This window comes from Arachis ipaensis, chromosome B01 (genome assembly GCF_000816755.2).
Source record: "Arachis ipaensis cultivar K30076 chromosome B01, Araip1.1, whole genome shotgun sequence".
In the NCBI taxonomy this organism is placed as follows: Eukaryota; Viridiplantae; Streptophyta; class Magnoliopsida; order Fabales; family Fabaceae; genus Arachis; species Arachis ipaensis.
In genome coordinates, this window is record NC_029785.2 from 16,786,127 (window position 1) to 16,805,635 (window position 19,509).

Consider the following 19,509-nt stretch of genomic DNA (forward strand, 5'->3'; position numbering starts at 1 on the left):
TATAAAATTAATAATATATAATAGATTATACGATGCAGAGCTAAATACATACGGAGTTATAGAGATTCCACTTGAGGCAATAAAAATTAGACCCGTACGGCAGTGGTTGGTCGAGCCGAAGCAATGGGAAATGGTGTATGTTAGAGGCGTTGCAGGGCTTGTCGGTTCTGTCTCGCATGTTTGTTTGGTGAGTGTTGGTCGAATAGGAATGAGTCAGCTGAATAGGCCTAATCAAATAGAAAATTTGATTCGAGAAATCGAGCAGGTTTTCGATGAACTGTTCGAAATAGTCATTGAAGCGGAAGAGTTAGTGGCTTCATTCACACGAGAAAATTATGGGAAATATCTACGATCACGCGACGAAAACGGTTACCAAGAGTGATTACAGTTTAAATTTATATTTTCGTATTTAATTATAATTATTTGTAAATTAATTGTCAGTTATGTAAGATTAGCCTATAAATACTAGAAAATGATAGGGAATAAGGGTTGGAACTTTTACTCAGAAAAAAACATTCAAGCACAGTCACATCCCAGAGAATTTCTGAGTCTGCAATTGAGTTATATTTTCTGTAGGGTTCCTTCCATCTTCATCTTTCTTTCAATCTACTTTTCTGTAAATTTCTTTTTTGTAAATTTAACATTTCAAGTGAATTTATTTATTAAGTATTCTCTATTTTTATTGCCCAATTTATCCTTTTTGCATTTCAAATTTCTATGTCAAAGTCCTTCGATTCAGTCAAAGGCATTTCATTGTTTTCTTTTAAATTTCAATACAAGTCATTTGCTTTCTACACATTTAATCTTTGAAAACCTTAACTTTGACGTTTTCTACTTTACCAATTTATAAACTTTCTTTTAATTAATAATATTTATCTAATAGAAGATACTTTAATGCACTTTTAAAAAATTGGTACTCGCACAGAAGAGTAGGTTTCGCTCCCAGACCACTAGATATCGAACCACCATCGATTTGTTAAAAATCGACAACACAGTGAGTTAGCCTGTTAAAAAGTGAGTAAGAGTGCGGGATTATTGCAGACATTTTAGATTGGTTCTGTATGGCATGAACTTTATGTTGGGTTGATTGTAGGTCTTTTGCAAATTGATATTGGTCACCAAAAATTACTACTTCAGTCTTATTTTAGAATACAAGAATATGAGTGAAGTTTATTATTTGTCGGGTGATTTATACCATGTGATGGATTAGGAGTATTTTCATTAAGATGTGTGGATTAAAAATTGGATGGAACTTTAATTATGAGAAATACAGATATTTATTTTTAGGAGACCATTTTAATAAAGATATAAAAAATGTTTTTTTTTAAAGACGTGTACACGTGTCATAATATAATTGGACATCTTTATTAAATCGGTTAATAAGTTATTTTTTAATAAATCAGAACAAAATCGGTTTATTATAGCAAAAATAATAAATCCAATTGTCCGTATTATAATTATTAGATTCGGTTTGTTCCGATCGATTTACACAATATAAACCGAATTATATTTAAATTTTTTTATAAAAAGATAAATATATCTTTGATTTTTTATTTTACAGACATTTAAATTCCTAATAATTTAAAAATACAATTAAGTCCCTATAAAAAAATTCTAACCCTAACCCCTTATCCCTGCCTAAACCCAAATTCAAGCCTAACGGTGAAATAATTTGCAATCTTCTGGATCGTAGTTTAGGATTTGGCTCTGTGATTTGCCTGATCTACCAAAGCTTGGAAGCTTTTGCAATGGAAACATTGCCTTAAAATTTTTATTATTGGACAAATTCTCACTAATCGATTGCCAAAAGATGGAGAGCTTTTGTGCAGGTACTGTCAGTGTCAAGAGGTAGACAGAAGTTGAATTTGAGGAGAATAAATATACAATTTTATTGGAAGTTGATCTCAACTCTGCTGTACGGAAAGCATTTGAAGGAATGGTAAGTATTGTATTCCTTTCTCTTTAGTTGAAGTTCTGATCCACCTAAAGTTTCCTTTCTCTTTTGTGCATTGTGCATAATAATTAAATTTGTTAAAACAATTTAGAGTACAGTTTTTGTTTGCACATTCATGCTAACTAAGAGACTAAGTTGATATGTCATGCATTTTGTTATTCATATTGGTCATAGCCAATTTAGAGATGTAAGCATACAGAAAAGAGAGTTGCCACTAAGTCAAGAATATTTTGTATCAGTTTGGTCAACAAGAAAAATTAATTAAGGTGGCATATACATAGTTTGATTAGTAAAATACTATAATTATTTTTTGTGTAAATAAAATTAAGTTGCTTATTTAACACCACAACCCATTATGAGTGTTTCAAATTCAACAAACTCCTTAGTTATGTTAGTGATTGTCAGAGCTACTAAGAGAAAAGATGTTACTTAGAATGTTGCATAGGATCATATGGAATTATGTTTCTGCCCAAAGTTATATGACTTGTATTCAATTGAAGTCTTAGCCAATAGATTCTGTGAATGAGAAATGATTAATTAATTAGTTAGAGATGTGATTGGAACGACATGCATCATTCTTTCTTATACTTCCCATTATTACACAAATGCTTTTGGATTCAGTAATCACTTCCAACCTCAATTCTGAGTTATTTACTTATTTTGTTGATCCTACATTTTACTTATTATATACCGGTATTAGAATCCCTTTAAAGAAGCCTAAATGTATATATTTTCCTGATCTTGACCCATCATCAGTTAACTTTTATTTATTCTTAATTAAGTTTAAAACATTACCAAGATGAATATTCACTTTAGGTTAAGTCTTAAGTATCTTTTTGTTCCAATATAAAATTATTTACGTAGTTTATATTCTACTATTTAAATTTTAGAAAAGATACTTCATTAATTTACTGTCTATGACTAAATAGTATATAACGAAATAATCCGCTGCATTATTGAATCTTGGAACCTGGATGCACTTAAAATGAGAGTAATAATACTGTGACTAAGTCTTGAAGTGTTATTTAATTTGTTCTTTGTTCTTCTTTTATTAATTTTATTTTTTAACTATGTTCTGATGGGAGGCAATGATTGGGAAAGGTTCAAAAGCAAAAATTTGATTTCTACTATTATTATTGTTGTTGTTATTGTTATTGTCCAAAACAAAATCCTTTATGTTTGTCTACTTGCCTTTCTAGTAGATCTAAAATTAAGGTTGAGAGTTATATTACCATCAATTTTTTTTTAACTGCATATATTACTTAAGTTTCAATTTTTCATTTTCATTTGATATTTTTTTTAAACTAACACTGTCATATTAACTGTTGTTGATGAAATACACCAGACATCATTTTTTACCGCAGAGATCATATTGGAGATTTTATATCTTTGGGTAATGATCAACTAATGTATAATTTAAACTGAAGAGTGCCTATGCCTCCTAAACATCCTTACATGTTAAGAGTGCATGGCTAGTTGAATTGATCGAGCATGCTCATATTGGAGAGTGATAATAATTTTGGAATCTTAAACCCAGGGAGAGATGAAGGTGAAGGTTTGGAAAATTTTTGAGAGCTGAATTGCAAATCATTGAGGAACTACTGACTAGCTAGTGGCATGGTATGAAGTTTTCTATTGATTTGCAAGTTATCGTCCATATCCAGTGTCGGTGGATCAATAGAGTAGACATGTATCAAGTTTTAGAAGGAAGAGAGAACAAATTGAAGATTAATACAAAAAGCATATCTTTGTCCCTTGAAAGATTAAGAAAATGAGAAAGATTTATGTAACTATTATTCTTTCCTTGTAACAGATTTCATGGTTTTGTATGCTCTACATTTATATTGAACTTTTATTGAAGGGTCTGAAAAAAATATAAAAAATAAAATATATATTACTTTTAAAGTGTCATTTTTTACATAAATTTAGCATCGCAATGAGAAGAAAAGAATCTTCTTAAATTTTTTGGTTGCTTACAGTATTTTTTAACTTGATAAATCAAAGATTAATTTGTCAAAATTAAAATTTGTCGCTAGCTAATGGATTATTGCAAACAAAATTCGAATTTCTAATACTTGTTTAAACGGATTAGTGAAATAACAACTAAATCAACTTAAGTTAGTTAGAAACTTTAAAACTTTATTTAATTGTGCTGTGATGGGTTCATTTTTGCATATTTATGTTGCTGATAGCCTGGACCATGAGAGAATCGGCCAACAAAATTGAAGTTGGAATTTTATGTCTAATTTACTGCGGTCAAGTATCGTAGTCAACATAATTTTTTCAAGCAGCTCTTGTAGCTCAGTTGGTTAGAACATTTCTTTAGTAAGCAAGAAGTCTTGAGTTTGACTCTCAATAAGAGCATTTTTAACAAAATATTAACTCAATATGTAATTAGAGACCACTTTAATAAAAATACTAAAAATATTTTTTTAAAGACGTTTATATGTTATGTTATGTGTAGTATAATTAGTATTAAATTAGAACATTTCTTTGGAGATTAAACTAATCAAATTCTAATATTAGAATTCAGTTATTTAAATAAGGGTAAAATATATTTTTGTCCCTGAAGTTTGATAAAAGTTTAAAAAATACTCCTAAGTTTTATTTTGTTTCAATTTTGTCACAGAAATTTTTCATTTGCATCAAATATACCCCAGACAGCTAATTTTTCAAAAAATTTAAGACCAATTCAACAACAATTTCATAAGAACAACCCTCAACACAAACAAATCAAGCATAATTTTTATGCATTATTGTTAGATTGGTCTTATAAAATAAAATAATATAGTTTCAGCATGAATTTAATTTGTTTATAGATTTGTACATGAGTCAAGACAGAGCATTACCCAATTTGAACTTGGATCGTTAACAGTTTAATAATTTAAGGTTATGATCTTTGGGACGGATTTTGAACTATAATTTGAACTTATTAATTAATGTGAACTTAATATGGCACTAAAGGAAAATGAAGATATTTTTTATGACATAATATAAAGTCAAAATAAGAAAAGATAAAAACAAAAGAGTTCTAGACTATGCCACTTTTCTCTCTTTGAAATTAAATCAAATATGAAATTCAAATTCTCTAACATAAGCGCTCACGAAGACAATCGCGGCTATTATTCGACTCGCGCTGTCACCGGATCAGATAAGATCCACATTATAAAAAGATCGGTATGGTTGTAGGATGCGAGTAGATCTTCGTTGATTTATGATAAATACCAATCTAGAGAAGACCATTTTACCGATACTGTAAAGATATATTTGTCTCCTCGGTAAGATAGAAAATTAAAGAAAAAAAGTTTAAAATAAAAAAAATGTAAAAATTACCATTCCACATATTTATTTTTTGACAAAAAATTTAATATATATGAAAAATAAGAATAAAATTTAAAAATATGAGAGTTTATTAATAGTTATAGTATTAATATCTTTTAAAACATAATAATAGCTTCAATCTTGGTTTCTAAAATTATGTTTTTTACTTATTAGACTCTACATTATACGTTAATGATATCAATACGTATTTAAAGTATAACTATTCAAATAGTAGAGGTAAATAGATTTTTAAATTTTTACTTCTCTAATGCATGACTGAAGTTAAAAAATACTTTATTAATTTTAGAGAATATGAGTAAAGTAATCACGCTTGTTTTTGTTAAATGATCAGATTATTAGTCTTTTGTAAACTCTGTTTAGTAGTTTTTTTAGTCTAATAAAAATACTAAAATTTATTTGGCTTGAGCAGTATACACTGGATGTCTCTGTAACTTCTAAGGGAGAATCAAACATAGACTTCTCCGCCTTGGATGGGAAGGTAATCTATTTTTGGGCTACAATACCCGAATATGCATTACTTTCTTGGCATACTCTATTTAACATGTCTTTAATTATCTTTTGTGATGTTTATATTTGTTGTGTTGTTACCTTATTATACAAGTAACGCGTCTTATTTTATGGCATCTTCTAGCTTGGAAAGGGTGTTGCCGAGGCATTGTCGACGATGATTCGCGAAGCTGTTGTGCAAGGGATAATAGCAGTTCTCCTAGAGATTGTGAAAACGGTTGGTTCCTCACCAAAAAGTGGGAATGACGGTGTAAAGCTTTTGAATACTGCTCTAGTTGTTACACCACCGTCGGACACTTTGAAACGCATAAAGCTTTCGAATACTCCTCCAGTTGTTACTCCTCTGTCGGACCCTTTGAAAGAAATACTTGATGCCAATTTCTTAATGTGTTTGGGTGACGAACCAGTCATGAAGAAGAGTACTTGGAGGTGCAAGGGAAAAAAGCGTGGATTACCGGTCTTCGTAGTTAAGGTTTTATATCTTTATTTTTAAATAACAACTATTAAATACCGCTTAGATAGCATTTGATCAAAATAGTACACAATAGAAAGATGTTATAGTTCACAAAGTACAACATCATTCAACCATTGGATTTGCCGCTGTTTGTAAACCGCAAAAATCAGTAAATTATTAGTTAATAAATTAAATTTTTAATTAAGAAAGCTAAAAATATAAAACTAATATCAAAATAGGATAGAGCTCGTCGAAACGAGAATTTTGATACCAATTTTGATAATTTGGCCCAAAATCGGACCGAAAGAGCCGAACCGGTTGAACCGGGGCTCAAATCGGACCCGTGGGTTCAACCGGCCATAACATAAATGAAGCAGCAGCTTCTTCTTCTCCATTTCACTATAACAACGAAAAACACAGCAAGGGGGAGAGGAGAAGAAACCTAACCCTCACCATTCCTTCCAACTACCATAACTTCCTCATCCGGGCTCCGATCGCCGCACCGTTCGCGGCCACGCGCTCAGCGCGTCGAAATTTACCTTTCTATCTGAACAATTTCACTAGTAAACCTCCTATTAAATTCAGAATCTCTATCCCTCTTTCTTTGGTAAACTTGAAAACCTATGGTGAATCTTGCCCAATTTTTGTATTCTAGGTTCAAGTTAGCTTCCAGAACTTGTGGGCTCAAGCTATTGAGCATATGGGTATGGTAAAAATACCCTAACCCTAGCTCAATCTTGTTATTGTGATAGAAAACTGAATTGGAACATATATATATGTAGTAGGTGTAGGTTAAGTGGGTGTTTATGCATTGGAATTGAATTGGGATCACTTGGAGGTTTGTTGGTGACCAAGGCTTGCTTTGGGGCTGTTTGATTGAGCTTGGAGGGGCTGTAATTTTGCGTTGTGAGGTTGTCTTGGGTGAATTAAGTGATCGGCCAAGGTATGGTTTAAGTTTTGCACGTTTAATAATTACGGTTGTGTGAAAGCTTAGGCTAGAGTATTATAAGATAGGTTGAAAAGCTTTGTTATGTTAAATGGTTAGTGTTTGTGATGTTGATGAATAAATTGATATGATATGGTGTTGAGTAATTAATAATGGGAATTAAATATATGTATGTGTATATGCTTGTATAATAGTGATGATTATGGCAAGGTAATGGTGTGGTTGAGATAGTAAATGGTATAATTTAGACTTGTTGGTATTGACTTGATAAATTAGTGTTGTAATGAGGATTGAAGGATTGTATGATAAAGGTAAGAATTAGAATGTGTAGTACTATGTGGTTGGTGGCTAAATTGGTAAAGTGGAAGGAATATGATATTATTGAGCTAGGTTGTAAAAATGGTTGTGCTTTGGTTAAGGGTTGTTATATTGATGCTTGTGGTATATTAGGTTGACTGGAAATGAGTTCTTGGAGGAGAAAATATGGTTTTTGGCAAAAATAAGGTTGGGGGTACTTTTTGGTAAAATGTGAATTTCGACAAATTTCGGCAGTCCATATCTTGCTCTACAAATTTTGAATAAATATAAGGTTTGTTTTATATTAAAGAGGATTTAACAAGCTTGAGATCGATATAAAGTTTGCAGAAAACTGAGTTTTGTAGAGAAAGTTATGGATGCCAGAGAATTGGTACGAAAAACTGAATTTTTGTAACTTGCAGCAGAACTAGGTTTTCTGACGTGTGCCCACGCACAAAGCCGTGCGCACGCACCCAACAGAAGCAAAAATCTACTTGTGCATACATACGCCTCTGTGCGCACGCACACCTGGTTAATGAATGAAGTTAATAATGCCATGGCTTGATGAATGATTAAATAATAATTATGACTATGAAATGGCTTATGGATAATGATATCTGAGATACGAGTTTTCCTGGGTAAAAACTGTGGCTCGCCACCACGTGTTCCAGGTTGAATCTCGATACTCTGTTGACCCTACGTCATAAGGGTGACCGGGCACGTATAATTTCCCAGGTATGGATAGCCCCCATTGAGTGATTATATGATGAATGAATGTGAACTCTATGCATAGACTCTTGGAGATGCGCGACGGAGGACAGTCTAAGGTTTTCAGACTTGTCGGATTGGCTGGATAACCGACAGATGGGCCCCATCAGCCATAGGACAGGCATGCATTATATGCATTTGTTTGTTTGACTGCTATGCATTTCCTGGGTTTGCCTAATTGATATATATCATCTGCTATCTGTTATACTTGCTATTTGTACTATCTACTCACTACTTGTGCGTGAACTTGTTTGGTTGCCTGTTTCTGTTGCATTCTGAATGATGAAAAGATGGAGGAAACGAAGGAAATGGATTGGTGTTAGGTTAAGTTTGAACTTGAGTAAGTTAGGTAGAACTAGAACACCTACCTCTGTTTATGGCTTCTGGTTAGTGCTTAAGTTGGATAATTGAATAATGGAGTTCTAGGATTGCCTATGGCATTCTCAGGACCTTATTTATTATACACGTGGCACTTTTACCATGCTGAGAACCTCCGGTTCTCATTCCATATTGTATTGTTGTTTTTCAGATGCAGGTCGAGAGGTTCCTCGCTAGGCGTCTGGATCCTGGAAAGTGAAGTAGTTCTTGGGTGTATTTTGGGTTCTGGTTGTACAGATGTATATATATATGTTTAGCTTACTCTCCAAGTAACTTATGAATGCTGCTCCTCTTAGAGGTTGAGGGAGAGTTAGGAGTTTACTTTTATATTTTGGTGTATTTTTGGGGACACTTATGTATGTTTATATGTATATATGTATTCCCCGGCCAGCCTTAGCTTCGCAGGCTGAGTCAGGGGCTAGTTATGCTGTTCCTTGGCTTTCCTTTATCCTTTTGTTTAATGTTTTATCATGTTCCTATTAGGTTTCTTAGCATGCAAGTAATCCTTTCCCTTGAGCGTTGCGCTTTTTATTTTGCGATTTTGTTTACCCATTTTGTTTCAAGGCTCCTAGTATATTATCTTATTCTCTATTATGTATTTATTTTACTGTCTAGAGGTCCGTAACGCCTCATTACCTCTGTTCTACGACATAAGCGTAAAACTCTGTGTAATAGGGTGTTACACTGTTCGCATTTAAGGGTGAAAAACTTTTTAGTATTCTCACATATTATAATATTAATGTTAAGTCATAAAATACAATCTCTTCCTCAACTTCTCCTCTCTTTTTCACTAGATATGAGGTCTGAGCTTCACTGTTGAGGACTTTAGGCTCGTGAGTACCGGTTTCTTTTTCTGGTCATCATATTGTGCCTGTTAGTGACATTGGAAGGTTGATTAGAATCCTGATTAATACTAGGGAGCTAAATTTCACTTAGTGATATGAGAATTTGATTTGTTGATGTCGTGAAAAAGCTTATCAGTTGAGAGGACATTATTGACAAATAAGTAATAGTGCCTAAAATAATTATCATATTTTTTGGAGTTGCAGAAAGAATTGCAATTTGCGGAGAAGCTTCCTCCAGGGTGTCCATGGCTTTACTACAACAACTACAATCCAAATATGGATGGGGATGACATGCCACGTGTGAGTACTTAACTTTTCGGATAACGTTAGTAGATAAAAAAAATTTTATTTTTAATATGAAAAAAAAATATCTGGCTGATTTTGTGTGTATACTTTGAGTAAATAATTAATATTATAACATTGTGCTTTTCCATCCTCGGAAATTAAGTTGGTAAAAAAAATCATATTTATGCAAATGCAACTTTAGTATTTATATTATCGATGTAAGTGTGGCTTTAGTTAGTAACTTATAAATATTTTTATTGCAATTTAAAACACTAGCCATGTTTTCGTTAGATCTGAAAACGCTAAAATCCAACTTATAAAATATTTATATTATTTTTATAATTGCATTTTTTTTCACACTTTGTGTTGATCAAAATGAATGAGTACTGAACTTATTTTTTGTTGCTATTATTTTTATAGTGTTTGGACCTTTTATTTCGGCCAACTAAAGAGATGAAATTTTTTGATAAAGAATTGGTCATTGCTGCTTACATCTTTGAAAACAATTTGGATCCAGAGTAAGTAAAATTAACTTATTTCTCATTTTATTGCTAATTTGTCTTATAACCCTTTCTACCACTATAGCATAATATTCTGATTTTATGATTTCAGGGAAGTGCTTGTTCCAAACGATCATTGTAGTGGCACACGCAAGACTCTTCTGACTATAATGCCCAGCAAGCTAATAATTTGTGATGTAAGAATTAGTTTTGCATTATTTATTTATTATCCTTGTAAAATTATCAAATTTGGATTGGTGCAGAATAACCATGATTGTCTGTACTCCATAGGTCCTTACCTTAGTTTGTTCGATGCTCACCAAAGGGCATTTTGGGCCAAAAGGAAGCAAATATGGCAACCAATGGTTTCTGCCAATGACATTTTTTGTAAGTTTATTTACAGTTCGAAATTTAGTCTTCAAAATTAATATATCTTCCCAGATAGACTAGAAACATAATAAGATTTCTCACTTGGTTCAATATTCATCCTAACAAATTGTTTTAAGCCCGAAACATAACTGTGTCGGCATAATGAAATACATCAAGGATAACTTCATGGGAGATCTTGCCAGTTTACACCAGGTTCGTTAATTTTATTAAACTATCAATTAATTCGTATAATAATATTTCATGGCTATTTTTAGTTAAGGTTATTTTTTCGACTGTTGTTGTAGATTTTTGTGCCAGTTTACCTCAATGGCCATTGGTTTCTCATAGTGGTTGATTTACTTTACGAGATCGTGAGATATCTGGACTCTTTCAAAAAGGGCACATTGATGACAGAGCGTAAGAGTGTCATTAACAATGTGTTAAATTACCTTGAGAATTTTTTATCCGACAAGAACTTCAGTGAAACACCTTCCTTTAGAAACATTAAATCTTCTAAGTATAAATTCAATGAGCCAGCTGTCCCGCAACAATCTGCCAAATCGTAAGTTTAAATATACCATTTTTCAAAGTATATATTCAATTTAGTGGCTGTTTGTTCTTTTTTTATATTGCTTTGTTAATGTGTGCATTGAATTGTGACAAAGGAATGACTGTGGTATTTGGGTCGCTCAATGGATGCACCTCAATCGCTATTGGAGCCTCGGTAATAAGACATGGGTAAGAAAAATATCATTGTTAATAAAGCTATGTTTATTCCATTATGTGATATCATTGTTACTGTCTGTTAGGTTGTCAATGATTACACAAGGATGCGCCTGGCTGTGAATTTGGTGAATGACTCTAATAACTCGAAGCGGGATATCATAGTGGAGCTTGCTGTCATTGACTGGAATAAAAAGATGCAGTAGTCTGTCATGCAGACTTAGGATTTTATAACCTTTTTTATTAGAAGTTATGGATTGAATTAAACCATTTTAATTTTCTTTAAAATACAAGCTATATTTATATCTTGCACTTATTTCTTTTGGACTATTTAAATATATGTGGATCTTTTTATTTATAATGATTTATTTCAATTAGTTGATGTACGTGCTGTTTCATGTTCAAACTTTACCCTTTGTGAACGATTGTTGAATTTTATGAACGGTTTGTATTTAATTGTATGCTCTGCTCAATATAAAAGTCATAAAAGCTAGCTATATAGCAGCCAATCACCCCTGTTTCCTATGACGTACAAATTGCTGTTCCCATCAGCAGGCCAGAGGTGTTTAAAAAATCATCAAATAAACACGGTCTAATAACAAATCTTTGGCAGAGTTTTAATTTATTAGTGTTATATATTTATTTACATTTGAAATCCTAGGACAGGGGTGTTTTAATAATCATCAAATAAACGCGGTCTAATAACAAATCTTTGGCAAAGTTTTAATTTATTAGTGTTATATATTTATTTACATTTGAAATCCTATTAATAATAAGGTTCATATTTGCATGCTGAGAAGCAAAAGATTGTCCCATTGAACATTGGTTAATGACAAAGCAATAGCTGCAATATGGTTTGAATTTAACCCCGCTGCTTGAATTTGATCCTTCTGAGATCCATGCTCAATGTATCTATCAGGCAGAGTCATGGCTCGTCACTGCACCAACACAAACATGTAGGTTAGTACTGAATATATATATAATTAAGTAAAGGGGTGGTGCTGCACACAATATAATAATTAATTAAAGGTAGACCTTACGGTTGCCATCAAGGAGTCCATTGAGGCCAAGGAAATGAGAAACATGAGAACCAAACCCTCCAATAGAACCCTCTTCAACTGTTATTAAGATTTCATGCTCTCTTGCAAGTTGCATCATCAATGGTCCATCAAGAGGCTTGCAAAATCGAGCACCAGCCATGGTTGTTGAGATGCCATGTGCTTCAAGAACCTTTGCTACCGCCACACAGCTTTTTACCATTGTTCCATATCCAACTAGAGCCACCTTGCTTCCCTCTTCAACACCCTAACTTTACCAACCTCCAATGGCGTGCCTTTGTTGTTATTTGGAAGAATGGAACCAACGGCATTCCCTCTCAGGAACCTAAAGCAACTAGGCCTGTCATCTATGGCTGCAGCAGTGGCTACCATGTGCATGAGTTCGGTTTCATTAGAAGGAGCCATAACCACCATGTTTGGCAAACAAGCCATGAACGTTGTGTCAAATGCGCCATAATGAGTTGGGCCATCAGCACTAACTAGGCCAGCTCTATCGAGAGCGAATCTCACCGGAAGCTTCTGAAGGTCCACGTCATGTGCCACCTGATCATACCCCCATGGCAGCATGGATGGCAACAATGGTGTATAATAGATTCTATAATAGAAATGATCCTTAAGTCTATTGGTTCTTATTATATGTATCACATGAAGCAAAAGCAAGAAATTTAAAACCAGCAACATTAAAAGCTTTCAACTTGTATCAGATGCATCAATATGCAAAACAGTTGAATTACCTGTCAAGATCAAGAACTGGGCTATAAACAAGAGTTTCCAATGTTGCAACTATAAAATGCCAAACTGGATTATAGTACAGTGACTCTGCTAACCAAAACATCCTTGTGTAAGTCTCAAGAAATATAAAAAGTAACCATGCTCCCATTTCAATCAAAATGAACTTTATAATAAAGTGGCCAATCACGACCATGACGAGGGAGAAGGACACCAACCAATTAAAAAGCCTTTGGTTATAATCCTTTATAAATTGAGACTTAGATTTTCCCAACATCTGCAAAAATTGATAAAGAAATTATAAAGATTATGCCCCCATTATATGGTAGAATACAAGTTGACAGAAAAATGCAATTATGATAACATACCTTCATCATGCGCTGCTCGTAGTTTGTTTTCGACGGTCCGACACACTCGTGCTCAAAACTATGATTGCATTTCTGCAATCCCGCAATAAACTTTGCCATGGAAGCTAAGGTAGTCTGAGAACCTAAAGCCGATCCATCATGTCCTCGCAATTGGTGTACAGTGCCTCATATAGCTTTGAAGATTGGTATTCATTTTTTAAAATGACATTCCTATATACCTGCAGAATTGTCCTTCATAAGTATTAATTGTTCAGAGTAAATATGTGCTTGAAATTATCAAATTAAAATCCAAGATGAAACTAGATAAAGAGAGCAAATAACCATTTATCAACTAATCAAGGGAATCTCTTTCATTTTTTCAAAACAGTCACTGTGGTAAAAAGAAACCTACTAGATTGGCAAAAATTTTTCATAAGATAACAAAAGAAATTGCAAAAGCATTGATGTTTTAAGTTTGAAGCTCTGTAGACATAAATCCAGCATAATAGATGCTTTTCATTCTTGCTGAGTCAACAATCACAAAATTCTTGCTACTTACTGACTTTTGAACCAGAATGCCTCAAAACAAAAACATTAAAAGAGGAATAGTTCTACTATCTTTGGCTACAATTTTTACCTGCTAGTTAAGTCACACTATTTTTATTCAAAGCACATGACATTTTAGAGAGAATTTCACCCTCAAACAGGATGAGAAATTGGAAAGTTTTTGCTCTTTAATGTCTTCTTTCATTGGTTTCCTTTTACATGAGGATCTCTTGTCCTCCATTCTCTATTCTTGTTCAAAAAATTATTCTTTTATCTAAATAATTTCAATAAGCCAATTTCATTTTTCAAATATACTATAAATATTCAAGAAATACTTTCTATATTTCTTCATCCAGTTGTATCACTGATTTCTTAGCATGGTAACGACCAAAATGTTGCTGATCAAAGGATCGCATGGCTTCACCTCTGGAGTTATCATGGGACTGTTGCAGAGATCCCTCTGGAAGAGGTAGTTGCAATACTCTTTTTTTCTCAGGAAGAGAACACAGGTTCCAAATCGTCTTTTTTCTTTAGCACACAGATTGATACTTGTCGAGACATCAACCATGGAAGGTATATTACAGTTATAATAATTTTTTCATGCATTTCGTAAATCAAACAGAATTTTAGTATGCATTTTAACATGAATAAGAACCAACAATAGACCCTTTTGAATTTTAGCATGAATAAGAATCAACAATAATTATAACTATATAAATCAAAACTATTGAATCCTTCTGCACATTTCAGCCGAGTGTAACGATGACAAGTTATGATAAATATCTAAAAATTTAATAATAAATAATTATATCAACCTCAAAGCACTATTATATGAAATCCAAGAATTTAACTAACATCTTAAACCATACTCTCATGAGTATATACAAGTACATGCTACTGCATCCCATTGAACTTCGAATAATGTCCTTGTTGTACAACCTGTTCTCCACAGCACAAACAAATTTGAGAGAAATAAAAAGTACTTCAGCGAATCATAATGTGATTTCAAATAGTTTAAAACTTACCAAAACACTAATTTTCAACAATGCAATTATTCATCTCTTATTATTTATACCTGTAATAGCCACTGGTGACTTCCATACGGTGGGATGGGAGTCTCATGGCCATTAATCAATCCTGAATCACCTAGCCCAAACTCTTGCTGCACAGATGCATTTACTTCTGTATTTGGCACTGCTAATGTCTCTTGAGAAGCCATAGGGTCCTTGGGAAGCTCTTATGAAAAAATAATACATGGAGTCAAAAATTCTATCAAGTATAACTACAACATAGAGGTTACGAGTTTATTTTAATTCAAGTAACAACTAATGCAATATTGTATCTTACTGACCTCTTCGGTACCAAAGCTAGCTTGCGTGCCACTACCAGTCTTATCACCCAAATCATCACCGTCATTCCTCACAGGACATTTATTCTTTACATGACCAGCACTGTTGCATTTAATGCACCTCCGTTTACCCCTCTCCTTTTTCCCCTTGGGTGCTCCTTTTGTCTTGACCACTGAAGGGTCACCAACAAAGTTTGGCATGGGAGAATCTCTTGTTTGTCTTTTCAAGCCAGATTTTTGTTCTTGTGGTTGGGTCCAACGACAGACTTCATTCATAGTGTCATGGAAAGAAAGACCATCTTGAGCTCCTAAGAATACCATCCACGTAGCTACCATTGACAATGCGCCATAGCGCATTAAAAATTCTCTTTCTCTGTCTTGCGTAGTGCCTCCAGTAGAACTTTTATCCATATACTTCTTGGCATCCTTCGACCATATTTTCAAAAGAAGACTATCTGGCAACTTCTGTAAACCTACCCTTTTCATTGCACAAAACATGTGGCTACAGGACTGCCTTCACTACTCCACCGACTACATTCACACTTCATATGCTCAGTATTGTGATCATAAAGTACGTTATATATATGTTGCCTCTTGTCACACTCCTTAACTTTTAACACAACAGTGATTGATATGTTTCCTCATTTATTACATCTAATGTGCCATTCCTTGAATCTCCTTTTTTACTTCTCCAAGAATCTCCCTTGTGTAAAAATTGGCAGCAGAAAGCTCCAATGCTTCTAGCCCAGTAGTTAGAACGGGCTCCCCAAACAGTGTCTTAAATTGAGAAACTAATTCATTGTTTCTATAGTCCCTAAGAGTATGTTCAAGATTTTGGACCAACTCTAGAAGACTTTGGCGAATGCAAATAAACCTCTTGATGAAGTTGTTTATCGCCTCACACCTTGATGTTGTTCTAAATCCAGCGCAGAATTTATCCCTCAAGTAAGCGCTTGCCCAACTTTTCCTCTTCTCAAATTCATTTAGAATGGATTCATTTTCCTCCAACCCACACTTTTTTTTTATCATATTCTCCCAATATTCTTCAAATTCATCTGAATGCCATGGAGCATACAAACATCTTCTGAAGTCGTTGGAAAAATTTTTGTTTTTTATGTTTGCCGTTACATTCTTCTGAATGTGCCAACCACATAATCGGTGAGTTGCATCTGGGAAGATTTCTCAAATTGCTGCCTTCATTGCTTCATCACCGTCTGTGACCACAACACTGGGAGACTTGTTCAGCATGACTTCTAGAAAGTTTTGCAACAACCACGTATATGTTGCCGTCTGTTCATGCTCTACCAAGGCAAAGCCAAATATACATGTTTGGCGGTGATGGTTACAACCTGAGAAGATTACCAACGGCCTTCTGTACTTATTCTTCTGGTAGGTTGTATCGAATGCAAGCACATCTCCAAAGCACTGATAATCGGACCTACGAATTCCGTCTGCCCAAAATAAATTTGCCATCCGTCCTTCATCAGTAGCACTGTACCTTGCCATGGACATCGGGTCGACATCAGCTTTCCCAAGTAGATAGCTAATCGTCGCATTGGAATCCCCACCAATGAGCTTTGCACGACGAGTTCTTTGAAAGTGATTATCTAGGTCCTTCTTTGTGAACCCGACATTAGCATAACCACCGGCTTGGCCTACCATTAGTCCCATTATTTTAGAGGTTGGAAGACTATGATCATGCATGGTATTCGCCAGAGCTTTTTGTGGCTCAGTCAACCCTCGGTGGTTTGCAATTAGGTGTACCAAGCATTGTGGGACAAGATCGTGGTTGTGCTTCTCGACTAATTTTTTAACCCTCCAAGTCAAAGTTTTGGTGTCAAAATACACCGCAAGCATGGCTTCACAACCAATGCGAGTTAGCGCTCGATGCTCCCTCTTCCTACTCGAACTCGATATGTATTTCTCGGCTCTCTTTCCTTCCTTGCTGCAAAAAAACCTCCTTCTGCGCTATGTTCCATCTTTTCCACGTGCTGTATCACCCTTGCAAACTCCAAACCCGAGACACCTTGCATAATGTACATACAAGTTATAAGCTGCATCCAATGTTTCAAAGGTCTAGTTTATAATATCATCGGCCGTCACAGACACACACTTACTACTGCTACCACCGCAATCGCAAGTGCAATTAACATTTTCTTCCACACCAGTCATCATGCAATCTTCGACGCTGTCTTGTGAACTAAGTGGTTCTGAGTCAACATCCATTGCACCCTAATGAGATGAATTAATCAAAGGGCAATTAATTAAAACCTTTGAACGTGACTGACTATTACTTGTTGTGATAATTCGTTGCTTCGATCCATTAGATGAAATAAAGAATAATCAGCAAATGAAGTAGCAAAAATACTTGGTCCTATCAAATGCAAAGAATATGCAAGCTAAGCTAGTGAATGAAGGGTGATGCTTAAAAATGATGCTGAAAAAATGTATTTAACTGAAATTTGTCTTTTTAAAATAATCAAATAAACCTATGTAAAATATATATCCTCCTTATTAAAACGTTGTTCTAAGAAGTCCTGAGAGAATGCAAAGCTAAATTAAAACAGTAAATACAGAAAGTAACATTTCAAAGAGAGATAAGTATATCAATACTCAATACTCTTAATTGTTATTATCCTATTTTGCAACATATGCTATAATGTACAAATACTTTGTTTCTGCTCAAATATTTGTATCGTAGGCGTATCTGCATCATATACTAATAAATTAAACTTCCTAATTGTGACTATAGTTTTGATAAAATGGCCATATTTACATATTGCTATTTGTGCAAAACGAAAGGCCAGACTAGCTAGCATTAATTCTCTTACAAGAAACTAGTATAACTTAGAAAACAACAATGATAAAGCCATGAAGAGATTCTATTAGTTCCTACTAAACAAAACAATTAGATCAAAACTAAAGGTGAATTTTCAATATTAAGAAATCAACTATCTCTCTTAAATCTCCAATTCAATTATGCCAGTAATCCAAAGGGTTGACTTACTATACAATGAACGAGTGTAAAAATAGAAGGAAAGATGAAGAGGTACTAGAGAGCAGAAAAAGAGTTAGTTTTCTTGTTCCTGCGATTGTGAGCACACGCGATGCTGCGGATATTCTTTTTCTGGTTCAGATTGTCATTTTCCTTCTCAGTTCTGATAAAGAAAATTGACAATTAAGAAATATGATCAACACAATGCAAGTGAAGAGTGAACATTGACAATTGAAAAGATGATCAACACAGCAGAGCCACAAAACACACAATAGCACACCAGAACCAGAACCCAAAACCCACATCAGCAGCAGTAGCACAACCAGAAAATTAATAACAGCGCAGTATTAATACTACCAACAACATTCAGCATTCAACAACAAAAATTATCCTTCAGCAACAAACAACACTTGATTTGATTTTCATTTTTAGCATTCAGCAACAATCGTTACAAAACAATAACAAGTAATCCCTAATCACACTAAACCTGAAATCAATAAAGCTAAACAAAAATTTCAATAATGATTTGATTTCTATTTTTAGCAGCAGCAAGAAAATTTCAACAAAAATTTCAGGAATTAAAAAAAGAGCAACATCACAAAATCAATTATTTGATTTTTCATTAATCCATTCACAGTTTCACATTAAAAAATCAGCAGCAGGGCATAAAAGGAAGAGAAGAACCGAAGAAGTGAAGGCAGTGCCGCTAACTTTTGACAGAGATATGGACGGCGACCGGCGAGACGACAGCAAATGGCGACACAGCGGTGAGCTGCTCCAAGTTTGAGAGAAGCTAGGGAGGACAGGGACATGGGGAAGGAGGACACCGAGCTACAAGAGAGGAAGCAGAGGCATCGACATCACGGACGGCGGCGGCGCCGCGGCAGAACCGTTGCAGGGAGAACTTAGGGTTTTGGTTGGGTGAGTTTGACCTTGGGTTCAGAGGTCATGGGGAAAGTGATGGTGATTCATGAATTGGGGGGTGGGGTGGGTGTTAGGGGGAAGGAGTAGGTTTTGGAAAGTGGACCGGACTATTTTTCACGCCGGTTCTCGGTTGAACTGGTTAGACCGGCCGGTCTTTAGAATACTGATTATTATTATAAAAAATCGGTTTTATT

General features: G+C 34.3%; 1 protein-coding gene, 2 long non-coding RNA genes and 1 pseudogene across 5 annotated transcripts; 1 reads left to right on the plus strand and 3 right to left on the minus strand.

Moving 5' to 3' along the window:
- On the plus strand, positions 6,672-7,248 carry LOC110268626. The gene is made up of 3 exons (XR_002356892.1): positions 6,672-6,820; positions 6,913-6,966; positions 7,043-7,248. It is a non-coding gene; the product is annotated as an uncharacterized LOC110268626 (long non-coding RNA).
- Positions 12,084-12,993, minus strand: LOC107647400 (annotated as a pseudogene).
- Positions 13,271-13,837, minus strand: LOC110262451. Its single transcript, XR_002358903.1, has 2 exons — positions 13,524-13,837; positions 13,271-13,432 (listed from the first exon to the last, which is right to left on the minus strand). It is a non-coding gene; the product is annotated as an uncharacterized LOC110262451 (long non-coding RNA).
- On the minus strand, positions 14,764-19,121 carry LOC107626510. 3 transcript variants are annotated; one of them, XR_001617544.2, is made up of 3 exons: positions 19,103-19,121; positions 15,124-15,284; positions 14,764-14,987 (listed from the first exon to the last, which is right to left on the minus strand). XR_001617544.2 is itself a non-coding variant. In XM_021118267.1 (3 exons), exons 1-3 carry the CDS (start codon positions 15,805-15,807, stop codon positions 14,943-14,945), a joined length of 612 nt encoding a protein of 203 aa, XP_020973926.1. In that variant the 5' UTR covers positions 15,808-15,822; the 3' UTR covers positions 14,764-14,942. The 3 variants fall into 3 exon arrangements, 2 of the variants coding, with proteins under 2 accessions (XP_020973926.1, XP_016184901.2); XM_021118267.1 differs by lacking the exon at positions 19,103-19,121 and adding an exon at positions 15,400-15,822 and having other exon boundaries at positions 15,124-15,282; XM_016329415.2 differs by lacking the exon at positions 19,103-19,121 and adding an exon at positions 15,396-15,822.